Source organism: Thunnus maccoyii, chromosome 21 (genome assembly GCF_910596095.1).
Source record: "Thunnus maccoyii chromosome 21, fThuMac1.1, whole genome shotgun sequence".
Lineage (NCBI taxonomy): Eukaryota > Metazoa > Chordata > Actinopteri > Scombriformes > Scombridae > Thunnus > Thunnus maccoyii.
Window position 1 is genome coordinate 7,356,611 of NC_056553.1, and position 24,647 is coordinate 7,381,257.

Sequence of the window (24,647 nt, forward strand, 5' to 3'; positions counted from 1 at the left end):
AGCATTTTTACATATGTTTACCTCAAGTTTTAGACCTTTGAATGTGTTCGACATAGACATCCAACATGATAAAAAATAACTGAGAGGGGCAACACAGTATTTATAAACTTACTTGCTTAAAGCTGGAGTCCGGGTCTTTTGTCTCCCCCTTCTTGCAGTCAGAGTAAAGGGGGGCGCTCAGCCGTGATAGCCTGACACATACAGCACTCTCATGCGCATCCTGTGTGACTGGCACACAGAGAGGGCCGGTAAAAACCGGTATGTTTTGACCAGCCCAAAAATGTATTTTTTGACGGTCCACTGGCCAAATGGGATTTGTCCCAGTACACCACTGGCCATAACCTACTGTTGCGGCTGTAACATGGTGGATAAATTGTTTTGAGCATCACACAGCCCCCCATCAGAATTTGATCCATTCAGTCCGATAACATCTGGAAAGTCTAGAGGAGCCGCATGATTAATGGCCAAACGGCCAGAGCTGGAAAGTTGCGCCCGACATGAGATTTAAAAACTCTGTATACTGTGAAACACAGAGAGATTCATCTGCTGGTGACAGACTTCATCAGCATTGTGTGAACTGGTTTGGCAAGGGCTTGAATGTAATGGTTCATTAACACCTAAACGTTCCGCACTGCAGGTTTAACATTGATACTTGCTTGGTCACAAGATGAAATAATCTTGCATAAAGCTCAAGTAACCATTTTTGCATTCCCACTTTCCTAAAATTAAAGCAAGAGATAATTATTAGCATGATAGAAGGTGAAGGACACCATTATACAGAAATTAGGTAATATTTGTAAACTATACTGGTCTGTAAACTGGTCTAAACCAGCTGTCCTTACTGAATAGTCAGGGGGAGGTTTGATGGGGAAGAAACTCCTGGACATAAAGTTGCCTTAAAAGTAATGCACTTCCACAGCTTCAAAAAAGTTTCAGCTGTCTACGGGAGCTAAATGTTACTCTTCTCAGGTGTGCATCTGCGGAACATGTTGTTCTGTTTGTTCTTTCCACATGACAAGATTTCGTTTTGGAGTTTGGACGCAGAGTCTGGTTTGTGTTCAGTTTGGTGTCTGGGGAGCCTGGAGATGGACACCATCAGCAGGGCAGACATCCAGCTAGGACGTGTTCACCTGCCTGCCTGCCTGAACCCCAAATAAAACTCCCAAAAATGTCTTCACTACCAGTTAAAAAATCTGTGCCACTTGAAAAGAGGGACGCTGTAAAGAGCTTCATTGAAACTGTTATTGAAAGAGGTGACATTTCTACACGTCCATCCCACTGATCTGATGCTAATGAAACCCAGAATAATCAGTAACATTTAAAAACGTTGGATGCTAAGAGGGCTGCTTGGCAACGCTCACTCAGCATTTCCAGAAGCCTTTACTCATGCTGTAACTGAGACGAGACAAACGGGGGGGGGGGGGGGGCAGGCTGAAGAGTAGTAAGTGTGTTGATAATTGTCTCCTCGGTATTGATGTCCATTAGATAGGTATGCAGCACCCTGACCCTCTCAATCCCGTCACGCACACACACATTCACCAACACCTGATCCCCTTCCTTTCCCACAGCGCTGAATCCAAGATTCCCAGCACTTAGCATTGATTATTAATGGTAGGTTTCAAAAGAGAAAGGAGGCAGAAACTGATCTTACTCTTTATGCACACTGGCGTTAAGAGAAACCTGTCAGAGGTTCAGGGCCAGTTTCTTCCCAGAAACCCTACTGATGGGAAGTACAGCTGCGTAATGAATCAGCATTGCCTGGTCTAAGGGTCACGGCAACGTCTGAGGACAATGACTGTGCTGGTTTTTACCCTAAAATATCACTATTGACATTGGTTTGAGCTTCAATTGGGGCACTGGGGATGGGGATATACCTCATGGTATCAGATGAACTGGGGAGAGCTGAGAGTCCAAGGGGAATGCATTGTTCGCTTTATGTTACAGTGAGCACTGGAGCTATCATTTGATCCTCATCCTATTCTGTAATATTTTCTGAATATCCTCTTTACAGACAAACACTACAAGCAGATCAAAATCTTTTTTTTTTAACGTATTTTAAGCTAAATGAACATCATGCATTTGTTTAGTAAAACTCTGGTGAATTTACTTCTTGGGACAGGACACAGAAATGACCAAATCACAGTATAGAGGCTGCCTGAAAGTGTCAGTATTCTTCCACTGCAGTTCGACGTTGTGTCGTTCCGTTTCTGGTCCCATAATTCTCACTCCAGCAACTACTGAGTGGTTGTTATGTGTCAAGTTGTCGTGTGAATCTTGGCATCATATTTGTTTGTGTTCTGCTTTGAAGAGCATGAAAAGATCATCTTATTAAAAATATATCAAACAAGTATCAATATGCATAGACATCTTTGTTTTATATGACCACATGGAGGGCTTCCAACTTCAACTCTCTGTGGTGTAAAGACACAGATGTCATTACTAGTGGTTATTTGTGCTTGGAAGGGTTAGCTTGACACAGCTAAGATTGTTAAGTAAAGATAGAGTGTCTGCTCAAATTATGTGGGCCGCATGTAAGGGAACACATCAGGATCAACGGCAACTACCACGGCTTGAGGATGAAGTCAGTGTAGAAGTACCTTAAAGTGAAATGCCATCGATGGCCAATAGATGCTGGCTCCAAAACGTCCATGGCTCCAACTGAATCCCATTCAAAAAGTGTCAACTTCTCTCTAGAGATACTTTAAGTTAATCGTTTTTTTCAACAAGTCATTATGGTTTCAATCACTAGATTCTGGCCCTCTAATAAGAGCGCTGGTGGTCATTTTGGAAATGATTGCTCCGTTGATAAGATTTGAGGAATTATAGTGGCTTTGATGTCTGCCGTGTGGCCGTTGATTGACAGCCATGATTGACAGTTCGCTCACCTGCTGCTCACACTGAGTCGGACTATTGTTGAATTATTTCAGTAAGTTTAATGTTACGTAACATTAAGTAAGTAATGTTAGCCCAAGTGTGCACCGCTCAGTGTTTCCAGTAAGCTAGCATTTGCCTCAAAGCAAAGCAGCAACTCTGGACTTCAGACTGGCTCCAATACAAACCAGTTTGTGACATCACACTTCGCTACATCCATATTTATATACAGACTATGGTCGGGACACATTTAATTAAAAGGGATTTCAAGAGACAAAGCCAATGCTGCTTGAAATGGAAAAATTCTGACAAAAAGTCAGGAATGTCCTCTCTGTGATGTTAGCTTGTGTAATGAGCAGCTTATCTGACACTGGCTTGTTTGTTGGCAGGAACCTGTAAATAACTAAATACAAAACTTTTCCACTGTGGTTTTGACCAGTGAAAATGAAGAGTAGGTGAGATCACACCATTAAAGAGAAGCTCAAACTGCTAAATGGTTTGAAAACTTTTTTATGACGACTCGTTCGGATCATTTGGAGCTGGGCCTCGAGGGAGCAATGCTGCTGATAACACCTCCCCGCCTGCCTCTATCTCCTCACAAACAACACCAGCCTTGAACTGGCACGTGATAGAGATACAGCCGCTATTTTGTAGTTTATCTAAAAAGGAGTCATGAGCTGTGTTTTCCCCTGGTGCATTTTTACTCATCTTCCTGTGCCCTCCTCTGTCCCTGTGGACCCAAACGTGCGTCAGCAAGTTGCTCAGTGCCTGCCCGGCCTGCTATCTCTTTATCAGCTCCTGTGCCTCTCTATTTGGTGAAAAAAGAAATGCACTAAGGAGCGGTCACATATTGTTGTTTAGATATTTTCCTCAACCCCACTGGTTCAGGTGAGGTTTAGTTTCCGATGATTCTCTGAAAGGTAGTTTCAGAGTCTTTTTCAGCCTGCATAAAGCAAAATTCAGGACAAAACCTTGTATGCATTTAAGATTAACAACTGAGCATGCATCTATTCAGTATTTGTTCTGTTCCACGTCTCTGTCACAGAGCTGAGTCAACTGGAGCAAGCTCTGTTTGAGTCAGAAGTTGCTGCGTACGGTCGTCCAGCGACTGCGAGCAGATGAGGATGTGGGCCACCCTTTTTCCTGTGGGGTCCTCTGTGTCCCTTAACTGATTCAAACCTAGTGAGCAAAAATATCCACATGCCTGCGTCTTCGCTGTTGCCTGAGGGAACGTATTAATGCCTCAGCTAATCCGATTAACATTAACAATCCCACAGGGGAAATCGCTGCACATCTGCAACGGACAGATAATTATGTTGCCTCAGATGTTTGTTTCATTCTTTTTTTGTGTGTGTGTGTTTGTTTTGGCGCTTTTTATGTCTTTGGAAGACCATCAGTGTTTTTTTTTTTGTCGACTGGGATGGGCACCATTTCAGTGTGTTTCTAAGTCGTTGTAGCAAACATGGGTGAATGCCCTCCTCCTTGTCTCAAGGGCAAGCTTTCTATGATGTTAGCAGACTGAGATGGATTTGTTTTTTTTGAGTAATGCCAAGGATGGCAACAGAGCTTCGCTGTCCTATCTTGTTTTTAGCTGTAAATCATGAATTTTCGCTTTGACGTGTCAGATGTGATTTATTGAAAAATGGTCCCACAAATGGAGCTCTATCTTTATTATTTAATTTAAATAATAGCTGCAGTAACAGTTGTACTACTCATAGTAATTACAATAAATAAAGAGCAAAATTCATGCAAGTTATACTTGTTCTTTTCTGTTTCCTAACATGATTGAAAATTAAGGACTTGTTTACTTGTACGACTTGAAAGGATATCACAGCACTGGCTGCACCCCACCGATGTATGTGAGGCAGAGAAGCAGTGAGAAGCAGTAAGTCATTGTGAGGGAATAGTGCAGCTCACTCTATGCCTATTAGAGCAGAGCCTCTCACAGTGTGGTTCAGACAATGAACTCCTCTGTGTGTTTACACCGAACATACTGCGCAGTATTGAATAATTGCTGATTTATTTGATTTTTAATTAATTTTATTTTCTAAAATTGGGGAACAACATACAGTTCTTGCATGAGTTTGATTCTGTTTAACTGGGGTAGCTATATAATAATCCAAATTCATCAAATTATCCATAACGTGGATGAATATGTTACCAAATTTACCATCATCACAGTTTTAATAAATTATCTGCATCCAATACAGTATATTTAAACTTAAAATAACTACAACAACCAAACATTCAACTAGGCATTAATCCAATTAATGTAATTAATCCACACAAACATAAAAACTCATGGAAAGACAATGTCATGTACTGATGTACTAATTTACTCATCCTTACATTTTTCGTTATCAATATAAAACTTACAGTATATCGTTTACTTTGTGTAGTTGCATTGTGTTACTGTAACAGGAGGCGACATCATGCATCTGATTCTACCCGTCTGTAACTTAACATGTTATGTGGGTGACGTCTAAAATATGCCATTTGGGGAAGTTCGAGTTGCATGAGTGTGTATATTTTCCAGCATACTGGACTCTTATGTGACTGGTGTTATTGCCCTTCCTCTGGAGGACTTTGAGTAATGATCTGTGGCACAACTTCATCTACTTCCAAGGTGCACAGAGGAGGAAACAAGTCTGAAGAAGTCAAAACTCCAACAACACTTGAAGTATAAAGACTATACTATATTGCTGTATAATGACCATGATGTCATTGGGCTCACAATAAAGTTGTTCTTCGTACTACAAGTGTTTGCTGGAGTTTTGACTTCTTTAATAATGGATGCAACACCTGCTGTAAGCTTTTGTTTTTATCCATAGACAGTTTGAAGTATGTCAAACTTTACTTGACACTGAAGAGAAATAATGAAAGCTTAAACACCTGCTTATCCACTTCAACCTAACAGATGGAAAATGTTCTACTGAAGGTTTTGTAACATTTAGTTGTTTAGCATTCCTTTTGAAAGTCTAATGGTGGCAACAGGAAGTGGAAATTGTTGATACCGTCTGTGTAAAATAACTGTATAATTGAGTTTTTGAGGAAGTAGAAGAAGTTAAAATACTCTGGAGTAAGGGGGGGCAGGTGACTGATGATGGAGTGAATTAATGAATGAGTTTACATAGTGTACATTAAACTAGGAGACAGTTTGAACAAACAATGAAATTCGATTACTTCACTGTTTAGAGAGCTGTCCATTGGGGCGCAATCAGGGAGCAGCTTCACACGACTTTGTATTTAATTTGGAAAACTCACAGTGGAACGGCTCTCTTACTTATCATTGCTTCTGTTTCTTTGCACGTCCTGCGTTATTTAAGGCTTCTTCTTTCCTCTCGCAGGTCGGGATTCTCTATTTCCAGCCGAGCGTGTTCCGCTGCATCCTGCTGCGATGGGTTCGACTGCTGGGCTTCGCCACCGTCTACGGGACACTGACTCTGAAGCTGTACAGGTAATACACACAGCACACACACACACACACAACTACACAAAACCCATTTGTCCAACATCGTTATCCATCCCAGGAAACGACTATCGGATTACACTGACCTCTTTAAGTGCAATTACACTGTGTCTTAGATCTTAATTCCTTGTAAAAGTAAGAGCCGTATGAAGTGTTGAGGCAGCATGTTTCTCAGCTTCTTCATCACCAGACTACACTGCTGTACATGTTTAGGGGTGGATTTACTGCCTAATTAAGTGGAAGAGAGAATTGCTAAGTAAAAGTAATTAAGAAAACCCCAAATGATATATAATGTAGTATTGAATGATGGTTGGCAAGAGACAAATGCATGTGAGAGCAGAGGAAGGGAAAGGACCTCACTGAGAGAGGACTGCCAGAGGATACAGAGGAGAGCGGGGGGGGGGGGGTTTATCCAGCACCGAACAGCCGATAATGAGACAAGGGTCTGTTGTATTTAAAGTAACACACTTGGAATTGTTCATCTGTGGGGCTTTTTGTCAGGTGAATCTGTCAAAAAGGCCTAATGAAGATGCTGATTAAGAGTATGTGGGTAATGCTAGCGGGAGCTGAGTAAACCCTTAGAGGTGCAAGTTAACATATTGCACAGATCAATTTTTGATGGGGGGCTCATTAGTGGGGAGCACAGTGGACACTTCATCAATGTGTGTGAAGGGCAGAGCCTAATAATAGCGATGGCTGGTCATGTGTTTGGGCATAGTTTAATTCCTGGTTATCAGTGTTTGTCTGTGTTAGAAGCTTGTAGAAGTGCAGCGAATGAATAACTGCTTTGAATTATGATGCGTTTAACATGTTGGAATTTTCTGCTGTTTTGTATTATATCAACACTAAAAGAAAAAAAAAGCTTTTAGACAATCTAGCTCTTTTAAAAACAGCTAAAAGACATGGACCTTGTACTTCGAGGGAAATTTGTAGTAGTTAAAAGTAAATAGTGTGACATCATTTCAAGTTATATGTATCTTCAGCTTTTTATTGTTCAAATGGAAAGTTCTCCAAACTAAACGACAAAACAGATTGATTGTCATTGCCTTACAAAATGAATGAATCATTTTTTGTCATCTCTGTCACAAATTATTCATATGACTGTATGTATGACTTTTCAGTACTCACCTACCATTTGCACACTGAGACAAATACTGATTATTGTAATAATTCCTGTCCATACTGGCTGTGAAGAGTTCCTCGTGTGCTACACTAAACTGTAAGAAATATGGGCCAAAATCCACAATCCTTTTTCTGTGCAACAATGCATTCCTAATTTCAGCCAAGGGTCATATGAGACTTCAGCAGTCTAAGTTAGACAAATCAAGTTGCAGTCTTGTCCTATAACCGTGGTTGTCTGTGATAGACTGAGTGAGTGATAAAGTTTCACCATTGGTCAACCGGCGGAGTGTTGGAGCCTCATTGGCCATTGCTCTTTCAAAATGAAATGTTATGTGATGATGGAAGCAGAGCACAGCAGCGCGACACAGAGTGACTGTGTTTCCTGCTGTAAGCTCTGACACTCTCACTCGATATTAAATACAGCAAAGTCGGCTAAACTCCTGTTTCGACAGACACATATCAGCGTCTCTGCCGTCTCCTCCGCTGACGTCCAGTGTGATCGACTCTCCAGCTGACAGCTCCATCAACAGCCGGCAGGAGAGACGCTATTTTATAACTGAACCAATACCAGGACACACACTTTTTATTTCTCTGATGTGTTCACATTACAAATGATGAACAACATCATTAAAACACGAGTCTTGCAGGTAAAACATGAGACTCATGTAGGCTGTTATATCAGGTTAGTGTGGGGCAGCTGCTCTGCAGGTGCGCTTGATTTGACTGTAACTGCGGTAACCAGGTGGAGATGAGCCTCCTGAATTTGCGCCTAAAGTGCTGTGAAAACTTTAATTCATAATTATAATAAATAAAAAATCATCAACCAAGAAAGAGGTAGAGTGAAGGTACATAGAGGCATGAGAGAGAGCGCACAGTTAAAGCACCCCAAATCACCATCACTCTGACAAAACACCCAGTGCAGAGTGAAAAACGAGACATCCGCCAAGTGAAACAGATGAAAGAGCAGGGGGAGTTAACAGATAATTAGAATAGTTATAATTAAAATTAAAATAAGTTCTCTTTCAAATCAAACATCCCAAGATATGAGTGGAGTGTATTGTTCTTGCAGCTTCATTTATAACCTTTTTTTTTTTTGCTTAACCACCAATATTACTGGGACCACTACAGAAAATTGCAGATGAACATTTAATATCCAGGAATTCACATTCACACAGACACCACTGACTATCCCTGTAACAAACTGGCCACGATTTCACACATTGACCATACACGGTCCAGCAATATACTAGTCTGCACTAGTTACTACAAAGTTCCCTCTTTGTGTTTCACTGGACGGGGTTTTGTTGCTGAGCTGCTGTAGGGGCATACGTCCTGTTAGTTACATAACCGAGACAAAACATCAGCAATAAAACTATACACGACTGCCAGGACGAATAGATCAACTTCAGTTGGATCATTTAGACTGTGCAAGACTTCTTAGACTCAACACTCTACACTCAATTTCTTCATGACCAGTATGGACAGGGGGGATAATTACGGTGACCCAACTCTCTCAACATACATATGTGTATGTGAGGATTGTATTAAGATGGACTTGAAGAAATCTGAGCCAACTAAAAAAGCAACTAAAACTTCCTAGTTTAAGTTAGGGAAAGATTGTGGTTAAACTGACATTTTCTGTTGGTAAGAAAAGTGATGTGAACTGAAATCTGGTATCACAGTCACGCATTCTGTTGACCCAACTATCCACCCTCATACTCGCAATATTTTGCAGCAATATAATGTCACACTACTTTCGTCATGATTTGCACAGCCACAACAGGCCCTTGTCAGGAAAACGTAATGAAATGTCGCTGTAAGTGTTTTTTGTTCTTGTTGATGAATGCCGTTGTTTTTATGGTGAGGACAGTCTCAAAGTTTTAGTGGTGGACCCTAGGGTACTTCCTACTGTCGACTCATTTCACACTAATGTTCAACAATCATACAGTGAGAGATTTATATGGGAAAAAGTAATACCAGTTTCTCCACCAATGCTATCCTCAATAGACCACAGTGATTTGCAGCCACAAGAAATGTTGACTTTTACTTACTTACTTCCCTCTGGTGCTGACAGCATTGAATTCTGGGAAATGTAGGACATTACTAAGACAAGTAGGCTCAAGTTAATCATTAAAACTCTCATCAATGATGATTTGGAACAATGTGAGAGTAAACAAGGGGAACATTTCCCTTTAATGGATGCTATCTTTTACTGTCCAAACATGATTCTGTTCCCAAAGTGAGCTTCTCATCTTCCCCCACAGGGTGCTGAAGGTGTTCCTGTCCCGTACAGCCCAGAGGATCCCTTATATGACCAGCTGGCGAGTGTTGCGTCTGCTGGGCATCATCCTGCTTATCGTCCTCTGGTTCCTCGTGGCTTGGACATCTGCTGTCTGCCAGAACCCGGACAGGAAGTTGGCTCTCATCGATGTGGGCTACACGCCTGACGGACTGCAGTTCAGTATGTGCCTGCTGGATCGCTGGGACTACATGATGGCTGTCGGTAAGCCCTACAACCGCTCTATGCCTGCGTAGGGTGTTGTGAATAGATGACACACTTCTGCGGTGTGTGCACACCACAGTTAGAAAACATAGGTTATTTGAGGTATTTGTGGCATAAAATCAAAAGTAATTTGTTAGGAATGATAGCATGAGTTGAACGAGAACTTGGAAGACAGTTTGCCTCCATCCACATTTGGCAATGCTTTTCCCACAAGACATTAATCCTCTCAACTGGTGCTACTTGGATGTTTTCCTGTGTTGGAGAGGGCAATCAGCACCAGACAAAGACAGATGATAAATCAAAGACGCACAGAGGGGAGCAGCATCTCTTGCATTTAAGAAATCTGTATGTTGTTGCACATCTGCTGACTCAGGCTTCATGACAGGAAACTATGGTCCTTTTTGACTTCTGGAGAAACAGATGGACCCCGAGCAGAGCCTTCATGCTGTGATACTGTACACTGAGGCGGCATTTTCATTATGTTTATTAGGAGGTAAAAATAGCTCGGTAATAGGGATGTGTGGGTCAACTCTGACGTCACCTGCGTGCAGATCATAAACCACACACACATCTTCCTGAAAGACAGAAAGTCAGTCTTGTTGTAATACATTGTACTTTACTACTTTACACTCTACTTTATTTGCACCACACAAAAGCCAACATGGAAGAGTGTAGTTTAAAATCAATAACAATTTATCATTAGGCCTAAGTATGCACAACAAAAATGCAATTTAATGCATATAATCTGCATTATATTTCTCTCAAATTCTTGCTGACCCATCAGCACACAATTTTCAATGACAAACTGATAGGCCTTCCTACAAAAAAATGTTTATGTTAAAACTTTAAGTTGAACTTATGTGAAATTCTCCCTGAAAGTCAAAAGCCAGGGCTTCAGCCTGCTTCGAACGGTCCGCAAAGTTACCTCTACTTCCTCCCTATGATGACATCAGATTGTTCATGCATGCCCACAACCGGCCGTCTGTTCTGTAGCCTTTGTTGCTAAGGTTGTTCCACAGGTTGTTTGCGTTGTCCACTCACATATTTTGGCTCAGATTTCGGCTTGAACATGTACGGGTGTATTTGATAAGTTTATATTTCGAGTAAAGAATGAGTAAAAGAAGTGAAATCCTACTACTACTGTTTGTTTACGTAGCCTCAGAAGCCCACAAAAGTCTCCTTAGGGGCAGCTTAAAGAAGCTAACCAATCAGAACAGAGTGGGCTCCTAGGGAGGCGGGCTTTAAAGAGACAGGAGCTAAAACGGCCTGTTTCAGACAGAGGCTGAACTGAGGGGCTGCATTGGGTGTTGTGATAGATTAGTATACACTGCATTCTGGGTGTGCACACCACAGTGAGAAATCATGTGTTACTTTCATGGCATAAAATCAAGAAGTAATTTGTTAGGAATGATAGCATGTGGAGTTCAAAGAGAGGGAAGAGTGAGTGATGAGTTGAAGGAGAACTTGGATGAGTAAGACAATTTGCCTTCATCTACATTTGGCAATGCTCTTACGTTTCCCAGAAGAAGACATTAATCCTTTCCACTGGTGCTACACTTTTGGATGTTTTCCTGTGTTGGAGAGGGCAACCAGCACCAGATCAAGACAGATGATAAATCAAAGACGCTTGGAGGGGAGCAGCATCTCTTACGTTTAAGAAATCTGCATGCTGTTACATCTGCTGACTCAGGAAAACCGTGGTCCTTTTTTGTCTTCAAAAAGCTAACCAATCAGAACAGAGTAGGCTCATTGGGAGGGGGGCTTAAAGAGAAAGGAGCTAAAACGGCCTGTTTCAGACAGAGACTGAACTGAAGGGCTGCATAATTTAACTATAAATCATGCAAAGATATTCCGGTAGAGCCCCAGAATGAAAATACAGACCTGGAAATGTGCATGATACATCCCCTGTATAGGCCCAATGTGTAACTTTAACTGCATTAAAATATCTAAGAAACAACAAGACCTATGTTATATATTTTGTTGAGTTTTGTACTTAGATTATCCCAAATGTTTCCAGCAATGTTCAAACCCAGTATCTCTCGGTCAAAAAAACCCTGAACGGTGAAGCTGACTGTAATGACGGCAATGGTCGCTGTTTAGCAATGAAGACAACAACTCCCATGATCCCACGCTACTTCACAACTTCAGCAAACTCCCTCTTTTTTTATTGTTTTGATTGAGAGACCCCTAGTCAGAAAATTACATATTATGCAGCAACACTATTTCAACTTGCTTCCAAAATAAAGTTTTATTTATTTATTCTAGTGTAGTAACCTGCCTTATTCTTTCAAGATACAGACCCTAATTTACAGATTTTTTTTTAAAGATTTAAGGTTTTAGGGAGATTCAGATTTTTTAGACCTAAAAAATTTCTGATGTACTGTAGATTTGTTTCATTCATTCAAGCTATTTTGATCTCCATATGCCCTCACACAACCCTAATAAATAATTCTGTGAGTGGGACATTGCATCTAGTGTTCACTGTTGTTCTATTGTGAGCCAAAAATGTGATTCACTCAGACCTGACAGCCCCACAGTTCAAGCACACGACTCCATAAATGTCAAAATAATGGCAAAAGGTTTCCATAGAAAAAGCAGCGTGTTTATTGCTGTGGAGCTGGCTACCTGGGAAACATTAGATGGGGTTGCCATGGTGGTGCATGGGGATTTATTTAGTACCCAGAGAATACAACCACAGCTGTTACAAATGATTTTAATAGCTTCTATTGAACAGGGTATTTCCCTGTATACCTGTGTTGTACAACCATTTGCACCAGCTCCATAAGAGCATTGAACTGTGAAGTGCCTGCTCAGTGGGTGCAAATCCCTTTTTTTTGGCCTGTATAGCCTGCATGTGCACTGCATAGAAATGATTTCTTGGCCTGTGCTTCCATTGTGTTCACCACTTGTTCCTCTTTCTTGCTTTACAGCTGAGTTCCTCTTCCTGCTGTGGTCAGTGTACCTGTGTTACGCTGTGAGGACGGTGCCGTCGGCGTTCCACGAGCCTCGCTACATGGCCATCGCTGTTCACAATGAGCTTGTCCTGACAGCGATATTCTATGTCATCAGGTAACAACTCCCACCAGTTGCGCTGGTTGATTTTACCTCCTTGTTCTCCTTTAACTTGTTTCTCACATCAAGAAACGGCACCTCCATATTTGTCTTCCCTTTACACTTCACAGTCTCCTCTTGCCTCAAAACACACCATTTTCTCCTGTGATGATTTGTAAGGTACCACATGATCAGAACTGATACCGCATACACTTGGGTCCATTCAGATCCACTCTGGTATTGGACACATTGACATACAGACTTGAGACCTGCAGCAGTAAAGCAAGACCCTACTTGACCCAGTTAGTCTGAGTAGAATTTGCCATGGCATCATAATATTAGAGCAAGTACAAAAGAGAAGTCGGAGAACTAATTTCTGTAATTTCAGTTACATAGCAATATAACTGACCTTACTAAGACTGTAACTACAAAACTACTGAACATTTTATGTAAATTTTGTGAACTGAACCTTCAAGCTTAGACGATCACAGCAAAATGTTTAAATATCAATCCCTGGCCTGAGCATAAGTACATAAGTACTAACAATTACATCTCCTTCAACATGCAGATGCTGCTCCACATTTACCAGCTCCATTTTTAATATCACAGCCTTTGATTGCTCTGCGGTGCTGTCATTTTGACATTTACGTCTCCCACCACACTGTCTCATTTTCATCACATATAGGCTGTGACATGAAGCTCAACCCCTCTGTTCATCTGGGAGTTGTCTTTTATTGTAGTGAAATCGCCCCTCTCCCTCCAGTGTACATGTCAAATAGCTGCACCGTGCAGTTTATAAATGAGACGTTTCAGCTGACACCGCCACAGCTATTCCTTGTTGGAGTCCCCCTAATTGAGAGCTCAGCTCCATCACATCATTTACTAATGAACCATGTCAGAATGATTTATGTTTTTTTATTTCAAGACAGCATAAATAGCTTGAATTATTGGCAGCCATATTTCAGTTATAAATTAACATCCATTACCAATAAATTTTGTATCATCAACATATAGACAGTTTGTCTGTTATTTGAACATCTGGCTCTTTACGGTTACTTTGCTACGGACCTCTTCAGCCTTGTTGTGAGGCTTTTCTCTGTAAAAAAAAATAGCCATATGAGACCCGTAATAAATTGGAACAGTTGCCTGGTGCAGCGAGTTGACTCTGACTGGCCGACACTAGAGGCTACACTGTACACCGGGGCTTGTTAGAGGCATCCGGTGTCCATTTGTGTTACTCACAGAACCTGCTATTTGATCCCACAGTGACCAGTTAAAGCTCAGACCTTCTTGTTTTCTGTGATAGTCATCAGGTTTTAGTCAGGTCCAGGTGCGAATGGGATGCTGAGAGAAAATGAAGGGAACGTAATAGCTGGAGGTCGAAGCATGAAGTGAGACACTGCAGGCTGTGAGGAGACAGCATGCCAAGGTTATTAAATCCTCATCTGCACAGAAAACTTCTCACAAAACATGAAGGAGGGGAGACTTCAAAGCTTTGGGACATTTCATACGCTGGACGTTTGCCTTCATTTGCGCCTCTAAGCTATTACTGCAGTAATTAGCCATTTGCCAACTTCAACAACGTAATGAGCCTGGTAGATGACATTTGCTTGGATAGAGGCTCTCCAGTGGTTGAATTAGCATCTGACAGGACATGCCTTCATATCCTTAGTGCATGCGGGGTCTCACTGTGCTGAAAGCCTGTTAGTTCATTTTAAATAAAAGGCTGGAGCTACTCCTCACACCACTATTGTTTCAGCCAGTAATTATCTCATTTTCCTCCAACTGCTACGCCACAGTCATCCCAGTGTATTACTGTCTGATGTATAAATAGACCGAATCTTGTGACCAGATCAAGGTCACTCCCCTTTATTGTGAATCCAATTCAAAGAATGAGGGAAATATTGTGTCCTTGCTGGCAAAAGGATCACCCAAGTGGAACATTATATGAGCCTACTTAAAGCAGGGGAACTGACGCCTTGACAGATAGTGTATAAATCAACTTTGGCTGCTGCTCTATATCTCTCCCATATGTATCTAAGAGGTTTACTGTAGACAGAACAATGTGTATGAATATCACAACATAATTCAGTCATAGTTCACAGCATTTACTGTATTGGAATCAGCTCTCTTAAAGATGTTCAGTAGGTGTTTATTAACAAAATTCTTGTACTAAAAGAATATACGAGCATAGATACTAAAATACACTGTCAGTGTTCACAGTGAGGTTGAGCAGCTTGAGTAATGATCCTGCATAACATTATACATACTGTAGTATAACCAGTAGTAATGCTGTCTACAGCTGCTTAAATAAATCAGCTAAACATTTGGGTTTCTTCGCCTGGGTTTGATTTCTAGTTTTCTGATTCCTGGTTCTCACTTCCTGTTATTCTTTGCCTCGTCTTTCTTTTTTCTTTACATCCTAATAGGTTTACTCTTGCTCCTGAGCTTCATCCAGACTGGATGCTGCTACTGTTCTTCACCCACACGCACTTAACTGTAACAGTCACACTGGGTCTACTTCTCATCCCCAAGGTAAATTACCCAATTCATACTGTACAAATATGAAAAACAAAAAAGACAGTCTGGACTTTTGTTTTTTGACCAAATTTTAATTTCCAGCTGTACAATTCAACTGTTTCTAAATAAAATGTTGCATTCTTACTTTTAATTTGATTTATTTTAGTCTGATCTATGTATTTCCTTCATTTCATGTAATTTTTTGTAAAGAACTTTGTAACTACTTCTGAAAAGTGCTATTTCAATAAAGTCATTATTATTTAATTTACAGTAACATTGGGTATATGTAATATGGCTCTTGACAGCCATATGACATTCTATGGTCAGATTTCAATAAGGTAAACATTCGAACAAACAAATTTTGTTCTTTTTTAATGCCTTCCCACCAGTTCCTTTTTGCTGGCACCCACATGAGAGATGATATTGCCTCGGAGGCCTATGAGGACGAGCTGGACATGGGACGTTCTGGGTCGTATCTCAACAGCAGCATCACATCAGCTTGGAGTGAACACAGTCTGGACCCTGAAGACATTCGGGTAAGCACCATTTCCACTTGTTTGCCTTTTATTTTTCATTGTATAACCTGGTAATACTTTTTGAATCCTCCAAAAATACTGAGCCATGGCAGTTTTTTATTGCAGACACCAGACGAAATGGGCCATCTCAGTTCTATTAATGGCTGTGGCGTAAGGTCTTACGACAGTCTTTGGGAAAAACGTACCAACGTGAGCAGAGATTTCTGTTTGTCTGTTAGAGCTGAAGAAGTCTTTCTACCAATAATTTTGGCACTATGTCCCCCTCAAGCCTATTTAATCAAGGGAGTGGTATTATGATGATCCTGCTGCTTGAGAAGGTTCACTGCATACAGACAGAAAAACATGAAAATTCAAGACCTGAGCTTAGAGGCTGTTTCAGACCTAACATTAAACACAATCCGTTTCCTTATTTGATGCTGTCCAAGACTGTCCTGTCTTTGCTTGTTTTTCAGCATGTTATATTCCATAGTGCATCATTTAAAAACCGTTTGTTGTCACGTGTCATGAATTTGTACTGCATGTTTTCTGTGCAGTAGAACGTTGGCTTTTTTTCAAGTGTTTTGATCAGATGTCCATTTTTAAATGTGGAATAATACACTTATTTATTTGTAAATGAGTGACTGATCACTTTACTTCTGTCTTTCCCCCCATTCTTTCATGAACGTGTAGGAGGAGTTGAAGAAACTCTACTCCCAGTTAGAGATTTACAAGAGGAAGAAGATGTTGGCAAACAACCCTCATCTCCAGAAGAAGCGGAGCTCCAAGAAGGGGCTGGGTCGTTCTCTGATGAGGCGCATTACTGAGATTCCTGAATCAGTGCACCGGCAATGCAGCCGTGAGGACAAGGAGGCTGGAGAACATGGGAGCAATCGTAACAGCATCTGCATGTTGAAGAAGAACCCATTCGATCCGACTCACCCGGGAAAGCCAGCAAAGGAGGAGACACTGAAGAACAAGGTTTTCTCCCTGAAGAAGTCCCACAGTAGTTACGACCACGTCCGTGACCAGAGTGAAGACTCAAACAGCTCGGCGACAGAGAAGATGGAGGTGACCACAGCTGAAGGGTCCCTCCTGGATACACTTATGGGCAAGAAACTGGTCAAGAAGAAGTCCAGTGAGAATATAAGTGTCCCCAGTGAATCTACCGAATCAGTACCCTTGGTCTGCAAGTCAGCCAGTGCCCATAACCTCACTGCAGACAAGAAACCAATTCATCCTAGAGCCTCCATGTTGCAGAAGTCCCTCAGTGTCATTGCCAGTGCCAAAGAGAAGACTTTGGGTTTGACAGGAAAGACCCAGAGTACAGAGGACAGCAATAAGAAGAGTCAGCCAAAGAGCAAAGACACAAGGGTAAATGCAGAGTCAGAGAATGAATGCCAACCCAAGATGATCATTAGCCAGTCAGTTGAGTACAAACAGACCACAGCAAAAGGCAGAATCATGAAACAGCCAGTGAGTGGCAGCCAGCCCACAATCTGTTCTGATCCAGTCAAGGGAAAGGATCTCTACGATCTATCAGAAGTGTGTCCCTGGGAAGTAGAGGATCTTCCAACACCTTCTGAAAACAAAGTCCAAAAGCATGTATCCATAGCTCCAAAGGAAACCACAACAGTTCACGGAGGTGGCACCAAGGGGGGCAAATCTCAACAGCAGAAGCAGAAAGTTTCTGATCAATCTCCATCGAGTGCCCAGCATTCAAAGGAAATCCAGAGGACAACTGCTGTTCGAGCAGAGGTTTGTCCATGGGAGGATGGAGGTGAGAGTCAAACCAGTCAAGTGGAAGGGTTGAAGCAACAAACATCCAGTCAGTCTAGCCAGCTTGCTAAGACCCAGCAGCCTCTTTCTAAAGTAGAAAGCTCCCAAACAAATCTGGCAGAGGTTTGTCCTTGGAACTTCGAAGAGGCACAAAAGACGACAGAGTTAGCTTGTTCACCAAATATGACAAAGCAGAGAAAAGGCACCTCTCCAGTGGATGGGCAAGGGAGAAGTACCCTTTCAGATCCATCCAAAATAGCAGTCTCACTCCAACCACCAACTTCGAAAGCAGATGTATGTCCCTGGGACTATGAAAGCACTGCAGTATCTCCGAATTCTGAGAGAACACCTAGCCCCTCTCGAGGTTCCAAAACCAAGGAATCCCCCTCAAAAAAGACGGATACCCCTTCCACAAGAACAGTTGAGAAAGAGAAATCAAAAGACACTGATGATGAAAGAAGTAGAACAAAAGCAAAGGACAAGAGTAAATCGTCAGAGAAACAAATGAGCCAACAAAAAATGGCTGAGGTATGCCCCTGGGATGTAGAGAGTCATCAGGAGGTGCCAGTGGTAGAAAAAAGGAAAAGTGCTAATGTTGGAGCAGCCAAAGCAAAGCCGGCTGAAGTCTGTCCATGGGATTTTGAGGATACATCAGATAAGAAAGGTACTGACAAAAGTGCTTCTGTAGTGAAACAGAGCAATCCAAATCCTAAAGGCGGAGTTGTAAGTGCTCCAAAAAAGGCAGATGTTTGTCCCTGGGACTTTGAGGATAGCACATCGAGCAAGAAGGCGTGACACTCAACCTTAATGGACCACTGAAATTATAGTTATTGATGTATACTTTTTTTCACTTTGAAATCGTTAAATATTACCTTTTACTATTAGTACGGTGACTTGGAAGAAAAGTTGATCAAGTTCCACAAGTTGCCTTCCTTTCCGAGGTTTTGTTCCGGTTTTACCTATTTTGAAAATAAGTAAAATGTATAAAAACAAAACAAAGTCATGACGAGCATTCCAGATTATTACAGGAAAATCCTGACGATGAATCTTAGACTACTTATGCAACTTTTGATTCAGCCTTTTCACTTCATGAGCAATGTTGAAAATCTGCATTTATCATATTCTGTATTCCGCCAACGATTCTTACATCGATTTTTTTTTGTCCATTAACATCATTACTTGGACTAGGATATGGCATGATAGATGTGTAGAGAAAAAATATTGCTGTGTATAGGAACAAGAAGTATGAAATTAAAGACAAAACAGAAAAAGTGAAAGCCAAAGAATAAGGGAACAATTGCAAAGAGAGGATGTTGGTCTCAATATTATAAAGTTAATTTATTAGTTTGTGTCCAAACCTTAGCACAGAGGGAAGGACTCAGTGAGGAAATCAGCCTAAAGCACTTTAGCCAACTCCATAAATTAAGAACTGAGGACAGACTGTCCTTCTTGTACATTTCATCTTCTTACTTTCAACGTCATGGCACGATATCAAACAGGATATCATACCAACCAAGCTTAGGCATTTTTTTTGTTTTGTTATTTTTAGATCTATTTAATTGTAGTTCTCCGCAGATTAAAATGCTTCCAAGTCTGCCGAGATGTACTGTATGTGCCTAACTAACTAGCATTGTCTTGTATCAGTCTGAAGTGAAGCAAGTGACTTCCTCTTCAGCATTTTGTGACGGTGAATTATATAAGCAGCATGCACAGCCAGGTAACGAGAGTTGTTGGTCCCTACTGGTTTGTCAACTAAAGCAGTTAATGTGTTGACAAATATAATGTCATTATAGTTGACTTTTTTAAATATCAGAGGCACTCACTTTCCTGCTTTCATATTTCTAAAAGCTCCTTCAAGGCGGTAAATATTATAAGAGAGCAGCATTAATATGAATGTGTGTCAAAATGGCTCATATGTACACTGTAAAAACTAAGCAGAGAAATACTGAGGGGATACTAAGGAAATAATTTGCACCAGCTTTGTTCATGAATCCAGCATGGATCTTTTTGTTGGCAGGTTTAACTGCAGGTTTTACAAACAGCTGGTACATACAACCTGCAGCTTGAAGGATAATATTGGTTTGTTACAGCTTGGGTGTTATTTTCTTTGTTTTAGCCATAATTCTTATCAGTAACAATAACATTGAATCAGAGAAACTACAACAAAGTCCTGTTGGGCAAGAAACATGAGCAGTCGGACAGACATATATGTGTATACTTATTTGGAAAAAAAAACCCCAAGGGTGAACTGTAAAATAATATTGTTTCCCAACTTTTCCATTGTAAACGTCAGTTATAGTTTATCGATCGACTTCCTGGCCAGAAACAGAGTTCATCATCAGCCAGTTTTGATGTCATTTTCAGTCAATACGGAAGTTGTTGTATAGGGGCTGCTATAAGCAGCACATCTATCTATAAAATAAATATGCTGATTTAAAAGTTGTTTTTCTGTAAGTTGACTTACAACAACTTTTATAGCTGCATCGATCTCATCGACCCCAGGAAGATGTCCCCATTTCATATCCTGCCCTCGAAGAGCTGATTGTCCAATTGTTCCTCCAACTGAGAAAAACAACCGTCAGTAACACCAGAACTATTTGAATTGAGATCTGGGTCAAGTCAAGTACACTTACTCTCAGTTTTACCTCCAAATAAAGTGCTTTATATAATCTAAACTGCTAAACTACTGGTTTGTTTACCATGTTGCTGTGCTCCCAGATCATAGCAATTACTAAAATGTTATCATAACAGGTTTAAACAATGGTCAAAACTACGAAAAATAAGACACAAGCTTTTATAAACTGGACCTTTTCTTTAACAAGCATTATACTGCCATCATTTTTTTTTTCTTTTTTTCTATATTGCAAGTTCACAAGTAGTGTAATGCATGTTTTGTCCCGACTTAATACAAAATAGGCTAAAGCCCAATTGATTAATTACGGTAATCATTTTAGAATTACGCTTAGCAATGTGGTTATCAATTACTTATCTTACTAAACCTTTTGAAGGTTTTGATTCATTCAGTGTTTTGTATCAAAATGTCTAAATATTCATCATGCACTATACATCCTGGGATCACGGTAAAAATAAGAAATCTCCCACTTATATATCAAAATATTAACTGCTGAATACCTGACAAGAATTGCTGTAATGTGAGGAAAACTATGTATCAATATAGCATCTACAGTACTTTATGGTATCTTGTGAGAATTACATGGTATCACTGAATGTTGTCACTGATTGTAATTATCTGTAATTGCTGTCAAATTCCTCATGATAAAATATCCGAGCTCTGTAGGAGTCCTTACTAATTGTCATTAAAATCAGTGCTTGTCAGTGAGAATTTTACAAAGTCCTTATTTGATTAAACAGTTCTTCAACTGCTAAATTTGACAAATATTTGTAGCCGTTCTTATGCGATTTTGTTTAACATGATTCTACAGCTAGACTCTATAAACATGATTTAGACGCTACGTCTTATATCTGCCTCCACCTACTGAGAAATTACCTCTGCCATTGACCTTGCTTGTCTGAAATATTTCAAATGTGGAGTGTTTGCCTTACAGCGTGGATTTGTCATCACCTCTGCTTTATGAGCTCCTTTAGGAATAGTATCTGAGAAAAGCTGTCACCGTGCATGGATTGATTGTAATGCTTTGATGGATCTATATGATATTTATGAACCAGATGTAAAACGTCATCCATCATCTGCATCGTGGTAGCGGATGCGGGATCCTATTACACGGGGAATCCTGACCCCTGGTATGACAACAGCGACATTTCAGAAGCCCTTTCCGTTTTTTAACTGACTTAAGTCTTTGGAATCACTGCCGCATTGGATTTTACTGCCCTGGGTGATGAATAATATGCTGTATATTTAAAAGAAAAAAAAACTTACCTCTTTTTTGTCCTTGTAGGAAAGCTATTTTAAATGAGGAGATGAGTTTATTTCATAATAATTATTTTCAAAGACGACATGACTTGAGCTCACACAGGCTCTAAAACAATTATGATCTGGGTGAAATTTAAACCATTTGTTTCAAAGAGAACCAACACAAGCAATATTTTATGGCATTTTCCAGCGAAAAAGGTACTTTTTTCTGGTGTCGAAACAATTTTTTATTTATTTATGTATTTATTTATGTTGATTTGAAACTTTAACGCCAGATTAGAAAGAGTTGGAGCACAAAGGATTACAGTTATACTGTCTTAGAGCAGAAAATAATAACAGTGCAATATCCCACCATTATATTATGGAATTATGTCACATATTTTGCATAAAAATCAATCTGATCTGTTGTATTATTTGCATAATTTCAAAAAGAGTGTGTTTGCCGTAGCTTTCCTCAGTTAAGTCAGTCCATAGCTGTCTGTGTATTAAATTGTGTATGCATATCCAGTGTCTGATTGTCTGTTTCTCTGGAGACATTGTATTTTAGCCGTATCATTGATGAATCAGTGAAAGTTTGAACCTCAACCATTTACTCGGGTGTGCAAACCAAGACCATTGTTCTTGTACCATCTTGACATAGACAATACTGTGTCCTGTAGCTCTTTATCCACCAATTGGATCTTTACCATGGTGCGTTCTGTTGGCTAGCTGCTCTCATTTCAAACCTGACTTCTCTCTTGTGACCAAATCAAGTCACCCGATGGCAAATACAACTACTACTATTGCTACTACTACTATTCAATGCTGTAACGTCGTAAATCTTGCTCTTGTGGCTTCTGCATGAATTCAAGAAATTAGTAGGACCGATGTTTCACTGCCCTTGATAGAACAAAAAAGAAAAAAAATTGATCTTTTATGGACTGTTACAAGTTGTATAGTGAGTGATTCTGTCCCTAACCCACTGTATTATGTGCTTGTTATAACTATTGCTCTATGACAAGCTTATAGCATCAATATATGGGAATATTTGGTAGATTTATATTGTGTTATATTGTGATAGCATGTACATAAAAGATACCTCCTCTGCAATAAATATTTATATGAAAATGAAGTGCGTGTTTAATGTGTTTCTGAATATTCTTTGTGCTATTTCAAATTGAAAACTTGAGAAAACAAAGATCACAAAGCATTTTCATTCTCACTGCAATAATTGCAATCCCATGAGAAGAAGATACAAGACACTCCCATGATACATTTGTGCTTAGTAATCATCCCTGCCTCAGGTTTGTTTGCTTATTCCTCATGTAGACATGCAGTTGGAGAAATTCAGGCCTTTAAAAGCCTTGTGCATCATAACCACTTTAGGATATGCGCGTCTTGGCGACTGTCCTGAAATGCTTTTATGGCTTGTTGTGGTCTTTTGGACAGAGATCAATGGAGGCTCTGCAGGAAGCAAAAGATAGAAGATGGTATCAAATACTGACTCCAGACCCCTGCAGAAAAAAAAAAAAAAAAAAAAAAAAAATGAGCGCTGTTATTTTCCACTTCCAAAATAATTACTGGCCAAAGTGATTTTTTTTTCCTATGCCAAAATAAATTATATCCAGTATTTGTTCTATTAATACTTTTTCAGTCTCATGAATTGGGTCTAATGAACATTACATAAAACATAAAGTGTCAGAAGTACTTACAGTATGTCTCTGTGAATGTACACACAGTGATGCATCCAAAGAACACTGCAAAAGGGTATTGTGTAAACCAAACATGTTAGCATTGATTTCTGTTTATAAGAGCACTTTCAAAGCCTTTCTAATAAATAGAAGATCAATATGGGCTGCTGCAGGGAACTAAAATAGAGAAACGTCAGAGGAGGAAACAGTTAGCTATGAGAAATAACCTGTGATGAGGAGATAAGTATTGATGTTCCATTTGATATTCATTACTGTTAGAATAGCAGTGTGCGTCATCCATGAGGGAAGTATAACGTTCAAAGTATTGAACATGTCTTATGTCCAGGATCATGACAGGTGTGATTAGAGGGCTTTTTGATGTCCATCCGAATTTTCAGAGTCATATCATGCATGACTGTACCAAGGAGCATTTATGTTCTGGGTATTTGCCTTGTTTAAACTTTAATCCACCAAAGTGGGTAGTTCAGACGATAGACTGTATATAAAGATGGATGTAGTGAGGTGTGATGTAACCTGTTGGTTTGCACTGTTTGGAGCCAGGACTTCCCACATTAAGAGTTCGGGGTGTTGCCTTTCCTGCTCTGGAAACACGCACCGCTAATTTGGACTTGGGCTAACGTTAGCTACTTTAGCTAAATTGTGCTAGCATGGCAGGTATTGGAATCAGGTATCGGTGTCATTGCACTTTAAGGCACTTCAAAACTGGCATTCAGCCTCACAGTAGTTAGTGCTTGATTCTGCTCGGTCACCTTGCTCATTTACACTTTACCATGACAGAATGTGTTGATAAAGACTTTAGCCATTAGGGGAATTTGAACCCATGACTTTCCATTTTCTCTTTCTGCCTATGTTCTAAGACTGTCTCCTGCAGTTTCAGTTTTCATATAGGCATTTTTGGTATCTGTACTTAAAACAAATGAGGACTTTATTTAAAACTACTGACAAAATCACTGCCACCATACAAGTAATCTAATAAAGTCATTTATTGAAAATTTAAGAAATAAAAATATTTTGTGGAAAAACTCCAGCAAATCAAATATTTTCTAAGTGAATTAAGTAGTTTGGTACAACACTGTTACCTTGCACTTGGTGTCTCATATTGATCCAACATGAGCTTGAGTGTGAATTTTCACTTAATGAGGACAATCAAGTGTTCAGGGGATACGCATTCAGGTTTTTAAATCCCATAAAAACACCAGTCACTTGGAGAGGACTCAAGTTCTTCAATTTCTCCTCC

General features: G+C 40.2%; 1 protein-coding gene across 2 annotated transcripts in view; it reads left to right on the forward strand.

The window, feature by feature from the left end:
* The window catches only part of gpr158a (G protein-coupled receptor 158a), a 75,997-nt gene extending 53,200 nt beyond the window's left edge, over positions 1 to 22,797 (forward strand). The window contains exons 6-12 of one of the 2 annotated variants that reach the window (XM_042399908.1): positions 6,219 to 6,328; positions 9,727 to 9,965; positions 12,896 to 13,034; positions 15,446 to 15,551; positions 15,926 to 16,072; positions 16,178 to 16,261; positions 16,742 to 22,797. In XM_042399908.1, the coding sequence (XP_042255842.1) occupies positions 6,219 to 6,328; positions 9,727 to 9,965; positions 12,896 to 13,034; positions 15,446 to 15,551; positions 15,926 to 16,072; positions 16,178 to 16,261; positions 16,742 to 18,622 (2,706 nt within the window). In that variant the 3' untranslated portion in view covers positions 18,623 to 22,797. The remainder of the gene's footprint in view (positions 1 to 6,218; positions 6,329 to 9,726; positions 9,966 to 12,895; positions 13,035 to 15,445; positions 15,552 to 15,925; positions 16,073 to 16,177; positions 16,262 to 16,741) is intronic. The other variant, XM_042399909.1, reaches the window with a different exon arrangement.
* The last annotated feature ends 1,850 nt before the right edge of the window (positions 22,798 to 24,647 follow it).